Raw genomic sequence first — 19,326 nt, forward strand, 5'->3', positions numbered from 1 at the left:
GTGCAATTTGATGTCATCGTGGGCATCCCATTTCAAGGCTTCCTTTTCCAACGCTAACAAAACTCTCTGGGTTTCTGTTTCCATCCTGGTCCTGCTTGCTGCTCTGACAAGCTTCCTCACTGGGCTATCTCTTCAGAGACCAGCAGATGCTGCACCTGTAGGAACTGGGGACTCCTGGACTTCACTACAGCAGCTGTTGTGGCCATATACAGGACTTCAACACAATGGGCCACCCCCAGTATAACAAAGGTTCTGACTCCTGTAGTTGTACTTCTGAGTTCTGGATGACAGTATGAGAAGCTGAGATAGTATATATTTAAGGTTACATGTCCGGGTTTGTTTTGTTGGGTTGTGGGTGTTTTTTGGGGGAGATGACTTTTTTCAAGCATGACTTGAAATTTAAAAATATTTTGTGTGGTGGTTTGTTTTTGTTTGTTTGGGTTTTTTATTTTTTTCCCATTCTGAGAAAAGTAATCTTTAAGTACATAAAAGAGTCCCAGTTCCATTCAGGTTTAACAAGAAAAGAGCAATTTTGAACATAGCTAATAGTAAATGTAACTTAAATGGTTTAGTCATGAGAGAATAAAGAGCTTACTTTGCTTTAACAGAAATAAAATGTTTCCCTTTTAGTCATTGAAGCTGTTCCCATTCAGCACTCAAAATGTAACTTTATTGAATGCCTTTGATAATAAAGTTTTAAAGGAAAGCATGCAGTGTTTAAGAGTATGTTAAAACCCTTGTAGCAAGTAGTAGCTGATACACAACATCAATAAACAAGAAGTTAGCTGTTTCCACTTTATCAATTGCTTCTTGGCTGGCAAAGTCCTTAAGCATATGGAGGAGTGTGGAATGAAATTCTGAATCTTCTTCTAGCTCTTCTGAAAAAGCTTCACTGGTTTCAGTGATCTTGAGCTTTTGTGCTTTTTGACCATTAAACAGGTAAAGAGACCAGTCATTGTCACTGACAGAATCTGCTTTAAGGTGCTCACTTACCTGTTGCAGAAAAAAATGGTGCTGTAAGATAAAGCTCATGATATTGACAGTGGATAAATTCTTAGTATGAAATTCTAAATTCTATGATAATCAGAAACAAAATGAAGGTCCTGTTTTGAACTCCCAACACAGCATTGGCTCTCTGTGCCTAAGAGACTGTGTACCAGGTACTGTACCAACATTAAAACCTTCCTTCTTCTTTGCCTCTGTAAAATGCAAGGTTTGACCACTCTAACTCTCTTGCTGCTCCTGATTCACAGGGAGAGAGTAGCTAACTGCAACAGGCATAATTTGTCCTGGGAATAAGTATGTCATGTGCAATTAACTCAAAAGGGTGGGAGAGCATCTCAAGACTTAAACATGTTCTGTATCTACAACCCTAACTTGGGAGTGTTTTTCTCTCCGTCTGGGAGCAGCTTTAGCCCTACGTGCTTTGGTTCACAGACAGAACCAAATCAATGCTGAAGTTGCTTGTTCCCTCCTTCATAGTAGGGAACAAATGAAATGACATATAGACAAGAAGAAATTCCCAATATTAATTCTGAAACTTGCAGGTCAGATTGCTAGTCAGAGGACCCCTACAGTAGGATACTTAAATAAAATTGGCATAATCCCAGCTTTGGCTAAAGGCTCAATAGCTGACCTGTCAGTTACCCATCCTTGCACATTAGTGTCCCATCACAGACCTCACAAATGCATGAGCAAAGAAGCTGGCTCTGAACTCTTACTGACACACACCAAACAATAAGTAGTCAACCCTAAATCTTAAAACTGCTGCGCTAAAAGCATAGGCAGGGGTTGAACACAATGTTCGAGATGACCCCAACTTATAGAAGTTAATTGTTTCTGTGTATTAACTGTGCCAGAACTGTGTTCGTGTAGAAGTTTAGTCTAAATCCACAAACCTTGAAGACTACTTGCTCTTGACCCGCTTCTAGATTCCATTTGCTCCAGGCAAAAGCAAAAGCAGATGCAACCAGTGCCATCTGTTGATAGGCCCTAACTTCTGCTAGGGGAGCCTGTAATGCAAATGTGCATGTTAAAAAAAAAAAAATAACATATATATATATATAAAAAATTCAGTCTAATTCCTTGTAATATACAAATGTAAGACAAAGTTTGCTTTAACCAACATCCTCTGGTTAAGTTGGCAGCACACTTGTATACATGCCACCTGATTCTGCACAACAGGTCTTCATACAAGAAAATTATACCCAAGTGAAAAACAGGTGGAGGAAGAAAAAAAACCAAACAAACCCACACACACAACAGGAAAAACATCCACTCACCTTCTGGCTCACAGAGACATACTTGTGAGAATACTCTCCTGGGAAAATATTCACACCAGCTTTTTTCAAAACTGCTCTTAGGTCAACTGGACTTATCCATTTTCCTGTGATGTGGGAAAGCACATTCTTCTTTTCCACCACTACTGAAGACAACATACACTGATTACCCTGTTGTACAAACCAGTGACAGCAACTTACTAGTCACGAAAGCTGTTTTCTGTTTTAGGCATCAAATATTAATATCTTTGCTCCTCTGGATATTGCATACATTATCCACAATGCTGGGCTGTAAACTTCCATTCACATATCCTTGAGCAAGACACTTTTCTGTAGGTTTTCAGAAATGACACTGCTCTACTGGCCCATGCTTATGCTTATACAAACTCTTCTAAAATCATGTCTGTTACTGATTTATCCAGCAATGACCACATGGATAACCATGTGTAATTTGAACCTTTAGAAGGAACAAGTAGCAGTAGTTGTAGGCTGCTTGAAATGCTTTTATTTCTCTTGGTATAGCTGGGAGGAGAGAGGAACAATTTGTGAGTCTCTAGCTGGTGCAAGTCTTGAATTCAGCATGGTAGTGTCAATATCAAAGCACTTACTGGAATTTGCATAACAATTATACAGATACTTTCTTCTGACCAGATCACAGAAAATAACTCTAATTAAATCACTAGTACTGTTCCCTACAATGTCTGGAAAGGAAGAGATCCTCCTTCATTTTCACTGGTGAAGAGTGAGACTCAAATTGCTCTTGTGGAAGCATCACAAGCTCTTAATAAAGGATACGGTAAAATTCTCTCTATATAATTATTTTCTTAAATCTGCAAATGTTGTTTTATTAAAAAAACAAAACAAAACAAAACAATATTTACAGTACCTTAATGTGTATCCGAATTGTCGCAAAGACTGCAGCAACTACAAGTATTGCTTCATCCACACCAGTAGGTCGCAGTTCCCATGCCTGATAGGGCATGTTGAGATGAGCATCCTGGAGAAGTGCTACTGTATAAAAGGCACTCATCGCAAAGGTGACGCTCCTTTCTTGGGTTTCATACGTTATATTGCTAATGCCATCAGTTCTCCACTGTTGGCCTTTACAAAAGGGATGCAAAAATACTACGATGTATATGTAAAGCTTCTGCTTGTGATATATGCTGGGGAAGAATTAGTTAGTGAAGACATCCTAGGTTAACCAATATTCACAGTTAAGATAAAATATTAGGCACAAAATAAAGATAATTCATTAAAAGCAAAAATTTTCTTCATTTTAATTAAGTACAAGATTGGGTTAATTTTGACAGAAAAGCTTCTCAATCTCAAAAAAAATATAAATACTAATGTAACTCATGTCTTACTTGCTACATAGCAGTCCACAAGCTCATTTTCAAGAGCAACTTCAAATATCGAACTGTTTTAACAGGTTCTATGCTCTTTGACGAAAGTAAAGTCAGAGGTATCTTGTAATTATCTAATTATAATATCCCATTTGGTTTCTAAGATTTAATTTTCATATTTTAACTTAATACTACTACATGCAGGTAGGCACTAATTTGGTTCAAAATGGACTTCACATGGCTTCACCCTAGCAAAATTTGATTTGTGTGATACAGGTGTACCTATTCAATGGCATGTATTGTTTTTCCATTCACAATAAAAAGCTACAGTAAAAAGCCTAAACAAGCAATTATCTACTCTTAGATATGATGCAGAAGCAAAATAGGAAAAAAAAAACAAAACAAAACCACAAAAACAACTAAACCAAACTGCTAAATCCTAAATCAGTTAACAATGAAGCCCCCAAATTATTTCTGGGCTCTGAATTGTGTCTTATCTTTACAGCTTGATTCTGGAAACAGTCAAACTCGGGTATAAATTCCATTATTCAAACTTAAAATAAATTTCTGTCCTAAATTCATACCTGCAGGATCCCACCGGGCTATCACAGGATCTTCGAAATACATCACACTGTCAGAAAGCCCAAGGGTTATCTTTATCAGTGGCTGTGCAGCATCTTCAGCCTCTTCTGGGGGATATGGGTATGCCTCTAATCCAACATCAAGTAACTTTGGCAAGATGGGACAAGTACAGATAACAGTTTTATTAGAAAATGTAGTAGCCTACTTTTTTTTTGTTGTTTTCAAGTCCTGTTTTCAATCACCTGCGGAGTTTGCTGACACTCTGTTTAAAATGTATTAGTGTTAATGGTTTGCTAGTACTACACATTTCCTTGAAGACAGCAGAAGGGTGGCTACCAACAGGCCTCTGAACCTTGCACGTGCTGTGGATGGCACCCTGAAGGCAGCACCACACAGCAGGCAGAGGCATTTTTTAATAGATCCACTTGTCTCCAAAACAACCAAGTGTACCTGAGAGCAAAAGCACTTTGTCCACACAGTGTCAAAGGGAGCGAAAGAAGTCACACACAACTGGTAACACAGGTTTTGGCTGGGAATGAAGATCCCATGCCTCTTGATTTGCCCACAGTCCCACTTCCGTTGTATGGGAATTCCACTTATTAAAGGTTTTCAGCTTCACAGCAAAAACTTTGATATAGGTTAGTGCTGCAGCGGTCTCCACTAGTGGTAAAACTAGAACTCATTGGCTATAGTCCTCAAATACCCTGCAGAGCCTGGAACTGAATTGGCGGTAATTCTGCTACCATCCTTCTTAAGTGTTCCTTTCACACATGAAAAACTAAGAACATCTCTCTTTGCTTTTCCTTTGACCAAGAGCATTTTCCAGCACAAAAATCTGTGCCAGCCACACCGAGGAGCACTGACGGAGCACACACCTCTCTACCTGCAGGCTGATCTCTTCCCTCTAGCTGCTCCAAAAGCTGGCCAGGCATAACTAAAGAACGATTAGAAAATTTGGTTTTCTAGTTTGCTGCTCAAGAAATCATGTCCACAGCTTCTGTACAGTGGTAACACACATCTCAGGAACAGCTCTTTAAGGATGAGAGGGAAGAGGACTACACGGGGTGGAAGCTGCTGCCTCACTTACCTCCACCATGCTCCAGTCATTGATTTGTTTGACCTGAGGTGGAAGCCGCAGCACATCAATGTGGTACACACCACCCACCGGTACGAACTGTTGCAAATCAACAATGTTTTCATCGGTTATTGTCTCTTCTTTTCCATTAGTCTCTTCTTTTTCATTCATCTCTTCTTTTTCATTCGTCTCTTCCTGTAGCAGTGGATCCTGAACTAAAAAAATATAAGCAAACAACCTGAGTTAACTTGGTGCTTAAATTAAGACACTGAGATTTCCCACTCTTGTTATTTTTCACTTTTGCACAAAAAGCCCATGTGCTTGAAGTGCTTCACACTCTGCAGCATTTCAGCACCATCTACTGGTGTTCTCCAAAAGTTTTAACAATCAATTGAAATGTGGGGAAAAAAGAGAGCTGCACAATGAAAAGCACTTCTTGTTTTGGTACTGAACTTTTTAACAGATTAATCTCTGCTCTAACTTTGTAGTCAATTCAAAATGCTTTATACAGGAAAAAGGTTTTACTGACAATATGAGTCACTTCACCAATCACAGAACAATTTCACAAGTACAAAATAGAGTAGATTCTTGACAGATTTAATAAGATTGTATTGGTATGAAAAGAAATGAGGCAAATAAAAAGATACGATGTTCTACAGGTCATGTGCTGAAGGTGAAAGACAGAAGATACTTACGAAGAGCAAGAGGGATTTAACATGAAACAATTTTCGGATAACAAAGATAATTCCTATTTTTCCACACATAGTTATGTATATATTGCATATATGTGTGCATTTAAGTTTTAATTAATTGGAAAATATTATTAGAAGGCACCAATAGCACAGACAAAAATGCCTAGAAATATTTTCTTAAAAAAAACCCAAAAAAACCAAAACACCACAAGACCACACAAAACATTGCACTGGATATTACAGAAGGAGAACAGAAGTTACCACTGGTGGAGATCAAGAAAAAGTGTTCAATACTGTTTAAACAGCCACCTTGTTATGATATTTGCTTTTAGAGAGTGAGATAATCTCAAAAAATGACAAATATCTATAAATTGTCTTCAATTTTTTTAAAAACAAGTGGAAAGAGTGTTAATTTTATAACGTCAGATTTAATTGCATTGTGCAGAAGTTTTATTCTACTGTATTCACACAACAACAACATGTCCTTTTGCAGTTATTCCAATCAGTACATTTACAGGAAGTAAATCTATTTTACTAACAGCCACAGTGGTATGTTGCACTTTAATTGGCTTTTTAAATATAATACAAAAATACTTAAGTATCTTCTAAGCCAAACTATCCATTCTCCCAAGCTAAATTAACTTCTTAAGGCTGGTACAATGAGGTTAAATTTAGAGAACTGCAGTAGTTCTTGCTCTTTTCCCTGTTGTTGCGTTCCTGATTTTTTCCTCTCGTTCACCTGGCTGCCTGTTTTTACTGCATTTGTGGTAACTGAGTATCCTTTCAAATTCTACTCTGAAGAGTGGTTGAATGGCTTTGCAAATCATTAGCATGCCCGCAAAAGTGTAGTTCCGTAAGCCTTCTCTCCTTATTAAAGCAGATAAGCTTGAAGACATTCAGGTATAATTAGTACACTTCTGTGAACACACATTTCACCTAATAATATGGCAGGGATTTTCAAAGTCTTACTGAAATAAAATAGCAAATTCCTCCAAATGAAGCCTAAGTTCTTTATATTCTCTTGAAAATCACCTTGTCTGGGCTGTCTTCAGGGTCTAGTCTGACAACTGCTTGCTTGGACTGTGCTCAGCAGACACTGTTGTGGGGTGGAGATTTTTGGGTTTAGTGGGTTGGGGTTTTGTTTGTTTGTTCATTTTTTGGTTTGTTTTTAGAACAAGGAAAAGGCTGTCCAGCTTAGCTAAACTATGTTGAATAGGGTGCAGTTGTTCTATTTAAGACAGTGCTACAAGAAAACTCACTCATTAAACCAAAGGGCACAAAAACAGAGAAGAAATTTGTAACTTATGTGGTACAGATGAGCAGTTTTCGTTCCTAGAATTAGGCCCTTTCTTAGCAAAGTGTATCTGCATGTATCTCATTTAAAGCACACGTTTAAGTAATACTCAGCAATATCTACACTACCCGAGTGCCTACTGTTACATGCATTTGAATCATTTTTACCTGGGGAAGTCAAGTCTCACCATACAGCCTGGAGGATTCATAAAGATTCTGTGTCTCACCCATAAACATACATAAACATATGCATAAAAATACACAAGTGTACATAAATGTAATAAACACCTACATTAATATAAACATAAATAACAAATTAATTGAAATAAGTGTGGGGACAAAATCTGTTTTCCTACCTGTCCTTTTTTTCTACCTGCATTTAACAATCATTGAAAGTAATGTCAACAAAACTCAAGTGTTATCAAAACATTAATATTTTTATAAACTTTGTTCCGTTCACAGAGATCTGTATCACAATGTTTCCATATTTAAAACAAAATATTTAGAAGAAGTACTTTTGTAATGCTGCACATAAAAACTAACCAAATACCTTGTGATGGTATGTCCAAGGTTTCTGATTTCCTCCTAATTTCCTCCTCTGTTGTCTCATTTACACCAGCTGGCCTATCGCCGTTTTCTTTGAATGAGATAGCAGACTATATAAAAAGCAAAAGACATTTTTCCATTAGTCAGAGACAGACACAGTAAAGAAGAGGGTAGCACCTCGAGAAGGAGTACAGTCCCATTCCTCCAACAACATCTGCACTGATCCTGCTAGAGAGTCAAGGTTTTAGGAAAAATCATTTCTACCTAGCTAGCAAACAGAGTTTTGGTTAAAGACACATAGAGATAAACATAAAATAATTACTTCTTTTCCACAGCAAATTCCATCTCAAGCTCTGCAAGTACCACACAAGCACTTCACTGTCTTAGCAGTGTATGCACTCAAAAATTATGTTTATGCTGACTTTACAGCTAGAAGTGTGACACAAAGAAAATATAAGCCGACGCTGAATCCAAAGCTGTACTGAAACTCTGCCAGAACCCCCACTTGCAGTGATAGCCTGTGCCTTGCCCATGGTATTTGTTCCCTTTCTCATAATCTTCTCTATTTCCAAAACACTACCCTTGATTTCCAGACAAATTTCCAACCCAGATACTAATTCCTCCAGGTCCCAGCAGACTGCACAGCACAGACAAACCGCAGCTCAGTGTATGAGTCATCCATGTGGAGACATCTCCTGTGCCCTGTGCTGTGCCTGCCAGTGCACAGGAAGAACATTTATCTCCTGAAACAGGACAGAAGGTGAAGCGAACAAAGTGTTTATGCACATAAATGTGGGAGAACTCAAGGCAGAGCCAAACAGGAGGAGAGAATGCAGCAGATGAAAGACGTGGACTCTTCAGAGGGAACAGGAAAATTCACAAAACTGGAGAGTAAGACCTAGGAAAGAAAAAAAGAAGGAATGAAGTGAGGAGCTTGAGGAAAGCCTGAAAAATGGAGGTGAAAACTGCCAAAAGATGAGATTTGTCATACACAAAAGGAAAAATGAAAAAAAAGGGGGGTGGAGGATTTCGGGCACTGATTCACTACAAAGGTGTCGGGGACTGAAAAGGAAAAAGGCAAAGATTTTTGCTTCAAATGTATTAAGAAGGCATAAAAATATGGTGTTTTACACAGGAATTGCAGATAGAGAACCTGAGCCCTTTATCTGCAGGTCACAGATGTTACCAGACTCTGAATCTGATTCTGCACACTGCTCATCTTCCTCATATCGGATTCCTGCAGTGATTCTACGGGGCTGCCAATTTCTCAGGAGCAGAATCCATTCGTCTGGACATCTGTCACAGATTTATGGGAATATCTTACAACAGCATCTGACATTCGTCATGGCTTGTTCCTTCTCTTAAACTGCCAATCAAATGCCAACTCATGCATGCCAGCTGCACAGCAATTATCATACCCTGGCCAAACTTCCCTTTCTACTTTCTGTACCACAATCTGTGGTCATCCATCTTTCCGTTCCCTTGAGAAGATCTATGACACGCTATTAACACAAGTTGCCTTCTTGTATAAAACATTTAAGAACTTGGCTCTCTCAGGACACGTTTAGAAGCTGTTACACTGCGAGTGAGCCCTGAGTAACAACAGCAATGTGGAACATCCTTTGGTGAGGTTTCTTAGCTACCTTTCTCCTATCAGAACACGTTTCTCCTTCAGCAGGCAGGTTGAGCTCTTCTTTGGCTTTCTTTTCCTCTTCTTCTGGTTCTTCGACATTGTCTTTTGAATGCTGAGTTAACTCTTGGCTATCTAAGACTTCCAATTTGGGCACACTCTGACACTGCAGCCAAAGTGGAGATACATGATCATAGTGAGTATGCAATATACGAACAGCAACACTGTTCACAGCCAGTGACTTTGAAAGATCAAATCCATGCTTTGCATCATAAAACATGTGATTTTTGAACCTGTAAACAACAGTTGAAAAAATAACATTCCTTAGTAAGACTTGCAGCACTTATTTTATATTTCTTCACAAGCATTCAAATCAAAAAGTCACCTAAATTCTCTTTTGTTGCATGGCACAGACTAGGAAACAGAGTGGGATATCAAAATATGCCTCCTGTCCTGTACTGACAGCTGTCTGTAAGCTCCTCCAGAAAAGCTGTAACTGCATTAAGGGGATCGGGAGTTACAAAAATAACAGTCCTGATAGGATGACAATGAGGCAGAACCAGACAGCAGCTCTTCTACACAGTACATTCCTGATAAACCAGACTAATTTAATGGGCAAATCCTACATATGTGAAGTCACCGGCTGCCTGTGTTACATCAGTCTCAGCATCTTCCACACGAAACCCAAAGTGATACACAGATGTGAAGGTAATTTTGATAAACAACGGTATTACACAGCCACTGATCCTTGTGACAGTGCAGGAAACAGGCTAAGAGCAGCACACCAACACGCATCAAATCAGGTATCTAACTTGTGAACTTGCATTCTCTTATCAGATACAGAAGTTTCTCGATCATTGCAATTCCTGCTCAGCCCAAACCAGAACAATTCATATAATACTTATTTCTGGATAAGATCAGCTGGCCACAAGTTCTAAAAATCTTCTAGGAAAACAGAATTTATTTTTTTTAATCTTGGTTGAAAACTTTAAGTGCATCTCTAAGCTGACCAAAAGGCTTTAACACTAACCCAAATGGCTCTTCCTGCAGGTCAGTCTGACACTGCTCAGGACCCAGCCTTCTACTGATCTTTGCAAAGCCCACAGCAACAGGTCCTTAGACAAGGCAAAGTCCTTTTACCTATTTATTCCTCATATTCATAAAACAGGAGAAGGAAGTCTGCTCATAAATCTTGTTTTGAAAATCAGTTAAATGGTAATCTAATTAAAAAACCCTTAGATTCAGAACCAACACTGGAGGATATTTCCATCTCAGGCTCTAGATTCTTCTCTGTAACAAAGAACTGAGCCCAAAGCATCATTCACCACTTTGCAAGCAACTCTAACAGCTTAGAAACTATTTAATGTGTATCAGCAAGAAATATTGCTTTCCTTTAAAAATTGCTCTCACAGTAACAGAGTTCTATAGTAGCATTTTAAGAAACAAATTATATATATATATTTATATGTATATACATATGTAAACCACTTCCATTTCTTTAACAAAACTCTGATGTAACTAGTACCTTCCTTAGAAACAGGGTGGTATGGTATGGTATCCATCACTTGGGAGTCTGTAGAACAAATGCTATTCAACATGAAAGAGATTACAAGAAACTGGTCCTTGGTGTTTACTTGACTTGGGTAGACAAGGCCAGGCCTCATGCCAAATTAAGAATTTCAGTATGCTGTACCTTACTTTCTTCTTCAGATTGGCCCAAATACATAAAGTAACATTTTTATCCTTTATGACTGCCTGCATATTTCCGGAGTCAGCATCTTCGTGCATATTACCTGACTACAAAGGAAAAAGCATAGATTATAGATTCAATCATGTTTTCTTGTTATTGATATAACTTTGATTTACTTACATTTACGCTTGAATAAATTAAAAAAATAGACATATGGGAATAAAAATGCAAGCTCAGATATGTAGTATTTATATACTAAAACATTACAGTCATAAACTCTAATCTCTTTGTTAAAATTTGAACTATGCTCTTTTTCTTCCTCTGACTTCATCAATTCTGTCAGTCAAATACTGACAGATATGGAACCTTACATTATCCCCTTCAGTGGTACTGCCTGTATCTCCTTTCATCATTGCCTTCAAAAATACTTCTCAGGACAAGCAAGAAAAAAAGAAAAGAAAAGAAAAGAAAAGAAAAGAAAAGAAAAGAAAAGAAAAGAAAAGAAAAGAAAAGAAAAGAAAAGAAAAGAAAAGAAAAGAAAAGAAAAGAAAAGAAAAGAGAAGAGAAGAGAAAAGAAGAGAAGAGAAGAGAAGAGAAGAGAAAGAGAAGAGAAGAGAAGAGAAAGAGAAGAGAAGAGAAGAGAAGAGAAGAGAAGAGAAGAGAAGAGAAGAGAAGAGAAGAGAAGAGAAGAGAAGAGAAGAGAAGAGAAGAGAAGAGAAGAGAAGAGAAGAGAAGAGAAGAGAAGAGAAGAGAAGAGAAGAGAAGAGAAGAGAAGAGAAGAGAAGAGAAGAGAAGAGAGAAGAGAAGAGAAGAGAAGAGAAGAGAAGAGAAGAGAAGAGAAGAGAAGAGAAGAGAAGAGAAGAGAAGAGAAGAGAGAGAGAAGAGAAGAGAAGAGAAGAGAAGAGAAGAGAAGAGAAGAGAAGAGAAGAGAAAGAAAAGAAAAGAAAAGAAAAGAAAAGAAAAGAAAAGAAAAGAAAAGAAAAGAAAAGAAAAGAAAAGAAAAGAAAAGATAAAAGAAACATTTAATAAGCAACAATGCACTCCTATCCCACAGTCACTGCACAAATTGTTTTATATTTTTGTCAATATAAAACTTGTGAAATTATAATTACATTAGGAGAGTTTAATCCTAAACTCAGTAAAGACAATAAAGAATTTAACTTTTCTTAATTTGCAGAGGGTTTTGATTATGAACATAAAACCAGTTCACAACCTGGACAGGCTGGAGGACTGGGCGGAGAAGAACCTAATGAAGTTCAACAAGGGCAAGTGTAGGGTCCTGTACCTGGGGAGGAATAACCCCAGGTACCAGTACATGTTAGGGGCTGACCTGCTGGAAAGCAGCTCTGCAGAGAAGAACCTGGGAGTCCTGGTGGACAACAGATTGACCATGAGCCAGCAATGTGCCCTTGTGGCCAAGAAAGCCAATGGTGTTCTGAGATGCATTAGGAAGAGTGTGACCAGCAGGTCAAGGGAGGTCATCGTCCCCCTCTACTCTGCCCTGGTGAGGCCCCATGTGAAGTACTGGGTCCAGTTCTGGGCTCCCCAGTTTAGGAAGGACAAGGAATTACTGAAGGGAGTCAGCGGCAGGCTATGAAGATGATTAGGGGTCTGGATCATCTTTCTTATGAGGAAAGCCTGAGAGAGGTGGGTCTGTTCAGTCTGGAGAAGAGAAGGCTGAGAGGAGACCTTACAAATATCTCAAGGGCAGATGTCAAGAGGATGGGACCAGACTCCTTTCAGGGGTGCCCAATGACAGGATGAGGGGCAATGGGCACAGACTGACGCACAGGAGGTTCTATCTGAATATGAGGAAAAACTTCTCTACTTTGAGGGTGCCAGAGCACTGGAACAGGCTGCCCAGAGAGGTTGTGGAGTCTCCTTCTCTGGAGACATTCAAAACCCACCTGGACACATTCCTGTGCCATCTGTTCTATGTGAACCTGCTTCAGCAGGTGGGTTGGACTGGATGACCTCCAGAGATCCCTTCCAACCCCAACCATTCTGTGATTTCCTTTACTCTTTTCCTTTTTTTTTCTCCTTCTTCTAGCAATATTGTTTTGGTACACATACTTCCTATATGATTAATATACCTAAAATAGCAAACAAGATCACTACCTATACATGCACCCCAGAAAATGGATTCCCAAGCACATTTTCATTTTTGTTTTTAAATACTTTTTACTCTTCCAAGATCTTAGTTTGAAAAATATTTTAGCCATTTGAACTTATATTAAAAAATGTGTACAAGCTAACCTTATTACCTGCTTTTCACATTTGCAACCTTTTGTACAGTCAAATAGCTTTAATTTAAATCACTAAGACAAAATAGGAAACAAATTTCATCCAGCGCCCCTTGTATTCAACATGTCCAAATCTCACAAAGTTTCACAATAATTTAATCTTAAATGACTTAATGATAGGAATTTCCACTGTAAAGCTAAGATTTTCAAGGACTTTGAAGAATTACAAGTCTGGTATCTATTATGCACATTATGTGGAAACTCAAATGCTAAATCTGGAAGCTCCAATACTAAACTGTGACAATTTAACAACAAACAAAAACAACCACCACAACAAGAAACTTGTAGTTAAGCTTATGTGCATTGTGCATATTACCATTTCAAAGCAGTAAATCTTACTTTAAGCAGGTGGTCTGTAGCTCCATTGTACTTCTGATGCAGCAGATTCTGCAATTCCAGAATAGATTCCTGGTACTGGAGTGTTTCTTTCTCTGTTATCTCATTTGGTGGTGTGTCCAATAAAAGAAACTGCAACTTCTCTATTAACTAGAAGACATTATATGTGGGAAAAGTATATCTGTTTTAATACCAGTCTTAATATGCTGTGTGTTCTATTATAAAAAATTAGGCCAACTTGCTTCCTTTGTACCTAAACATATCTTAGTTGTGAAAACAATATTTTTCATTATATCTGTAGAAATTGTGCTAAGATGGCATTATCAGATAAACAGTCAACCATGCAAAGTGCTGGAAATGCCAGGGCCAAGTCTGCCTTCCTTCATTCCTCTAGTCCAACTCCTTCATTCCGTAACTTGTGGGTTGTGAAATCTTAGCTTACAGAATACATAATTTATTGAACCAGACTGGTCATATGAGGAAACTTTTTGGTCAAAAATTAGTTTTAATGAAAAGTTTCGAGTTTCTTTTTGGAACCATATTTTCTATAGCAATAAACTCAACTATAAAACCTTTAAAAAAATAGAAAGACATACAGCAATTACATTTTAATTCTCAGAACAAACCTCAGCATGACGTTTGGAACTCTGTCATAACATTGTTGTCTTCCACTACCTGCTAATATCTTAACATCTAAATGCTTGTATAGAACTAAAAAAATTCCTAGCTGGCCAAAGTGACCTGTAACACTGAAACGAAGGGAGGATCAGATTATATTTATGCCTCCCTTCCAGACTTGCCAGACCCTTCTTCCTCTTAATCTTTTGGAATTGCAGTGCTACTGCTCATTAAAGATGCAGCAAAGCCACAGCAGAACCATCACTACGACTGTCTTATTTATGTTGCACCTTGAACACGGCCTGCCTTGACAGTCAACTCCAAACTGCTGAGCTACATGATCTCACCGTTCAGAGTGTTTCACAGTTTCCTCTAAAAACGTGTAGAACAGGAAAGAAACGTTCAAGTGTTTTAGTCCCAGAGAAGACAGACAATCTGTTTGGCATTACCTCGCATTTCCAGTAGGGGGGAAACAAAAATGCTTCTCTTCTAGTATTATGTAATACCCTTCTGAGAGTACAGTGCAAAGCAGTAGAAGTTTACAGGACCTGCAGGAGCTGTAACTGCATCAGCGTTGGATGGGAAACACAGCGGGGTGGAGGAAAAGATGTGACAGCGGGGAGAAGGGTGGCGAGAAGGAGCAGAAGTGGGCAACTGCCGGGCTTTTTGCTTGGGTCACAGCACAGAAGATCAAGGGAGGAGATATCTGTTAAAACTCTTGGTAAGGGCCAGCATGGCTCAGAAAAAGGCAGCTTGCAGAAAGGGAAAATTGCAGCACCCAGCAAGCGTTGCGAGATAGGAAATGTAACACTCAGAACCAAAGCAGCCCAATGACGTTTGTATTACACGTGTGACTTTCTCCCCCAGTTTCTGAAAGACCCCACTTAGCTTTCTGAAAAACACTATAAAGTTAGCATAAGTGAAAATAAAATTCTAAATTTACAGAGCAGCCACAAATTGCTTAAAATTGCTTAAAAAGCCATCAATAATTGGTAGATTGCATTTTGGGAACTCCTGCTCTTATATGACCCTTTACTGGCTGCAAGTGTTCCACCATAAGGCTGTTGTCCACTGGAGCATCTATATGTGACAAGAGCTCGTATGTTCTGGCTCAAGACTCTTTAAAATGTACGTATCAGGGACGATGGATGTTGGAATACTATTAATAGAGCTCAGTGTAGAATCATTACACATAAATCCCTTAAATGCACTGGATATTTAAAGTCAATAGTCATCTTCTTTAGAGTTAAAAATAAATCCCTAATTAAAAAAAAAAAAAAAAGTAAAAACTTAAGAAAAAACTTCTGTGTTTTCAAGGTTATGGACAATTTCAGTCACTTGGCCACAAAAAAAAAGGGGGGGTTGGGGGTCATTAAGGATACATTCTGGTAAGCTTAAATTGAAAAATACCATTTTAACACTTACATTTAGTACCTGTTCCCCCTTCTTCATCACAAGTTGAATGTCCTCATTTTGATCGTCACGCCATAAACTCATGAAAGTATTTATTTCCTGCAGTACAGTTGGGTCAGGATTTCCATCACAACTGAGGTAATGCTCCCACTACAGAAAATGTCCAAAGAAAAGCAGATACAGGTATATGGCACAAATGACCATCATTATTACAAGAAAAATGTGGATTTGGAAAGACAAATACATTGATACATTCACACCTACATCTAAACAGGACTGTAACACCACCTGGCTTATCATTATGCCTGAAAAAAAATGGTTTACTTTGATATTAATGTGTTAAGATACTTCTGCTCACCTAACACTTGCTGTTTATACGTATTCATTTATCAGAGGTTTCTGTTCTGCAAGGTAGAGCTTACATGTCTACAAAAGCAATGAATTCAGTACCTGCCACAAATGTAGAGCTGAAGGAGTAAATGACTGAGACCATAAATGAGGAAACAGTGCAGGTGGAAGAGGCAGATGGTTTTCAAACCAGATACTGCCAACAAAACTGAAAATTCCTACACTGGCAATAAAGCCGCCTAAGAGCCTTCTACTCCAACATGTTTATTTCTCCTTTCTCTGCCTCTGAAGGAGATTTCCTTCTCCTCACTGGCACAAATTCAACTGTTACAGGAACCTCTGGTGGGAATGTGAAATCTTATATATCTTTTTATTTAATAATTTCATTTTCATATAGGTTATTGGTCATTCCTATAGGTGGGGAAAGAAAAAAAATCACCAACAGGCTAAACACACTTAACTCTGCACTTGAGTCTAGCACTGGTTTATGGGATCAATTTATCATATAAAATGTTATTTTTTTCATCCCTCTAGTAGGATATCAAGGAAACGTTGCCTCCCTGTTTACTGTGAAGATTAATAACACAATGTTACTAAGGATTGCATTACAATGTAAACCAGATCTTTTAAAGCAAAAAAGCAAAAGTGCTTGTATAATTGCATTCCCAACCACTTCCATAACCATCTCCACTGATTTCAAAAAACGCAATAATAGGTGAGTGCTCAGGTCACTGGAAATTCCTGTATAAAAGATTGATCAATCTTCAATAGCTAACACATCTGTTTTCCTTTTTTAACATCTTTGCACTTAAAAGAGAGCTTCAGTTTCACCTTTCTTAAAAACAACAGCACCCGTTCTTTGAGAAAAAGGATCAATTTCAGGATAATTGGTAAATGTATATGTTAATCTGAACTGAATTTGTTCAGAAATGAACATGGAAACTCAGCATTTGGTATCATATATTTCTTTTGCCCTAAATCTTCCTAACAACAGACTAATACATGGTATTTCCCATAATGGTATGGGAATGGTATTTCCCATAATCTACCTGTATTTTATTTGAAAATTTATTTTAAAAATAATAGTTCTATTTTGCCATTAGTCTTGAAAACAAAAAAATATTCTGTTCCTCCTTCCAAGAAATACTCTTCTGAAACATCCATAAACAACAACTGTCCCCTTTCGAAATGAGCAAGAGATTCTCTTGTTCACACGATAATATAATAAAATCAGAGTTTGTCATCAACTGAAAAGGTAATAAATATCACCCAAGGGTGTCAAGATGCGACTGTGAAATAACCATGCTGCACCCTTGTGACAAGGGAGGCTAAGGGCACACTGGGCTGCATCAGGGAGACAGTGACCTGCCAGCCCAGGGCTGCTCCCTCTGTGGGGCTCCTGAGGCCACGTCTGAAGCACAGCACCTGGTTTTGTGCCCCTCAGCACAAGAGTGATGCATTGGAGGGTCCAGAGGCGGGATGTTAATATGGTTAGAATCACAGAATAATAGAATCATTTTGGTTGGAAGAGTCCAACCATAACCTAATCTAACTCTAGCACTAAACCATGTCCCCAAGAACCTCATCTAAACGTTTTTTAAACACCTCCAGGGATGGTGACTATACCACTTCCCTGGGCAGCCTGTTCCAGTGCTTCACAACCCTTTCCGTGAATAAATGTTTCCTAATATCCAATCTGAACCTCCCCTGGCACAACTTGAGGCCGTTTCCTCTCATCCTATCACTTGCTACTTGGGAGAAGAGACCAACACCCTCCATGCTACAACCTCCTTTCAGGGAGTTGTAGACAGTGATAAGGTCTCCCCTCAGCCTCCTGTTCTCCAGGGTACTGGGGAAAATGACACATGAGAAAAGGCTGAGCTTTGTTAGTCTGGAGAGGACTAACAAATGCAATCTACCAGTACTTAGAGAGGAGTTATAGAGAAAAAAAGAGGCAAATGTTCCTCAGAGGTGCACAAAGATGGTGTGTCATGGCAGTTAGGCAATGATCACAAGCTGTAACAAGGGAAATGCCAACTGCTTTTAAAGAAAAAATGTTAAAATGAGAGCAGTAAAGCACTCAAAAAGGTTGCTTGGAGATACTGTGGTATCCTCACCCTCAGAAATTTTCAAAACCCAACTGAGCACTTTGATCTAACTTCAGAGCTTGCCCTGCTTTGTGCACGAGGTTAAAGTACATAAATTTCAGAAGTCCCTTCCAATGTGATTTATCCTATGATTGTAAATTTGCTCTGCAGAGGCTTTATAAATGCTGAAGCAAGATAAACAAGATAAAGATAAACTCCTTGTGTCCTCAAGTCTCTTTCACCTTACCTGGAACCAAACTGACCCAATCTCATATCAGACTGTTGCTGAATGTTTCTGCAAGATGGATTCACGAGAGTGAAATGTTCTACTAGTGGACTTCCATACCTTACTATTTAAAATTTAACTTTACAGGTACATAGTACTATTGGGTGATGATTCAGCCACCATGTAGGTCACTTTGAACTGCATTTTTTATTTCTTGGTTGCATTTTCATACATCTCCAATCCCGGTATCTGACCTAGATTTGTGCCATGTCCTTCAAAGTTTTGGCCAGCATCTCTACAAATGATGACCTGTGATACCCAGGAACCACTGGAACAAATGTTGTCAATTGTCTCCAATTCTACAGAAATATTTTTAAGCCCTGGCAGAGCTTTTTTGTGGAATGTTAAGAAGTAGAATGAACAAAACAGGCTCTTCTTTGCCCATGTTTCTTTTCTGAGTACGCCAAAGTATAGAAGACAGAAGAGAGCGAGCATGGCCAGTCACTACCTTGAGATGGAACTTGAAATGCAGTCATAGCACACACCGAAATTCAACAAATGGAAACTTCTGGATCCTGTAATGGAGACATAGCCTAAACTCTGTCCATTGTCAAACCTCTATGACAGTGGGCAGATTTTTGAAAGAAAGCTTACCTTTGCGTATGCTCTGTAATCTCTTTTCCACTGCTGTGCAGACAAAAACTTCTGTTCCAGTGAATGCAGTTCTGCTAGTTCAGACTCCCTTCGTTCCTGATCCTATTAAAATTTATATATCAAACAGATGAGTTAAATATTTGGTGTACTTCTTACAATTATATTACATGAAAGAAAAAAAAAAAAGAATTGGGATATTTGAACAAGTTGT

At 38.5% G+C, this 19,326-nt stretch overlaps 2 protein-coding genes across 16 annotated transcripts in view; one reads left to right on the top strand and one right to left on the bottom strand.

Moving 5' to 3' along the window:
- IRAG2 (inositol 1,4,5-triphosphate receptor associated 2) overlaps positions 1-706 on the top strand; it is a 38,745-nt gene extending 38,039 nt beyond the window's left edge. For all 3 annotated transcript variants that reach the window (XM_065032310.1, XM_065032304.1, XM_065032297.1), the window contains one exon: positions 1-706. In XM_065032310.1, the coding sequence (XP_064888382.1) occupies positions 1-244 (244 nt within the window). In that variant the 3' untranslated portion in view covers positions 245-706.
- The window catches only part of DNAI7 (dynein axonemal intermediate chain 7), a 25,178-nt gene continuing 6,500 nt past the window's right edge, over positions 649-19,326 (bottom strand). For 12 of the 13 annotated variants that reach the window (XM_065032196.1, XM_065032252.1, XM_065032289.1 and 9 more), the window contains 12 exons: positions 19,116-19,217; positions 15,813-15,950; positions 13,773-13,919; positions 11,134-11,237; positions 9,454-9,733; positions 7,815-7,920; positions 5,292-5,494; positions 4,207-4,351; positions 3,166-3,380; positions 2,283-2,450; positions 1,899-2,012; positions 649-993 (listed from right to left, as the gene is read on the bottom strand). In XM_065032196.1, coding sequence (XP_064888268.1) covers positions 718-993; positions 1,899-2,012; positions 2,283-2,450; positions 3,166-3,380; positions 4,207-4,351; positions 5,292-5,494; positions 7,815-7,920; positions 9,454-9,733; positions 11,134-11,237; positions 13,773-13,919; positions 15,813-15,950; positions 19,116-19,217 — 1,998 coding nt within the window. In that variant the 3' untranslated portion in view covers positions 649-717. The remainder of the gene's footprint in view (positions 994-1,898; positions 2,013-2,282; positions 2,451-3,165; positions 3,381-4,206; positions 4,352-5,291; positions 5,495-7,814; positions 7,921-9,453; positions 9,734-11,133; positions 11,238-13,772; positions 13,920-15,812; positions 15,951-19,115; positions 19,218-19,326) is intronic. The other variant, XM_065032263.1, reaches the window with a different exon arrangement.

This window comes from Columba livia, chromosome 1 (assembly GCF_036013475.1).
Source record: "Columba livia isolate bColLiv1 breed racing homer chromosome 1, bColLiv1.pat.W.v2, whole genome shotgun sequence".
Taxonomy (NCBI): domain Eukaryota; kingdom Metazoa; phylum Chordata; class Aves; order Columbiformes; family Columbidae; genus Columba; species Columba livia.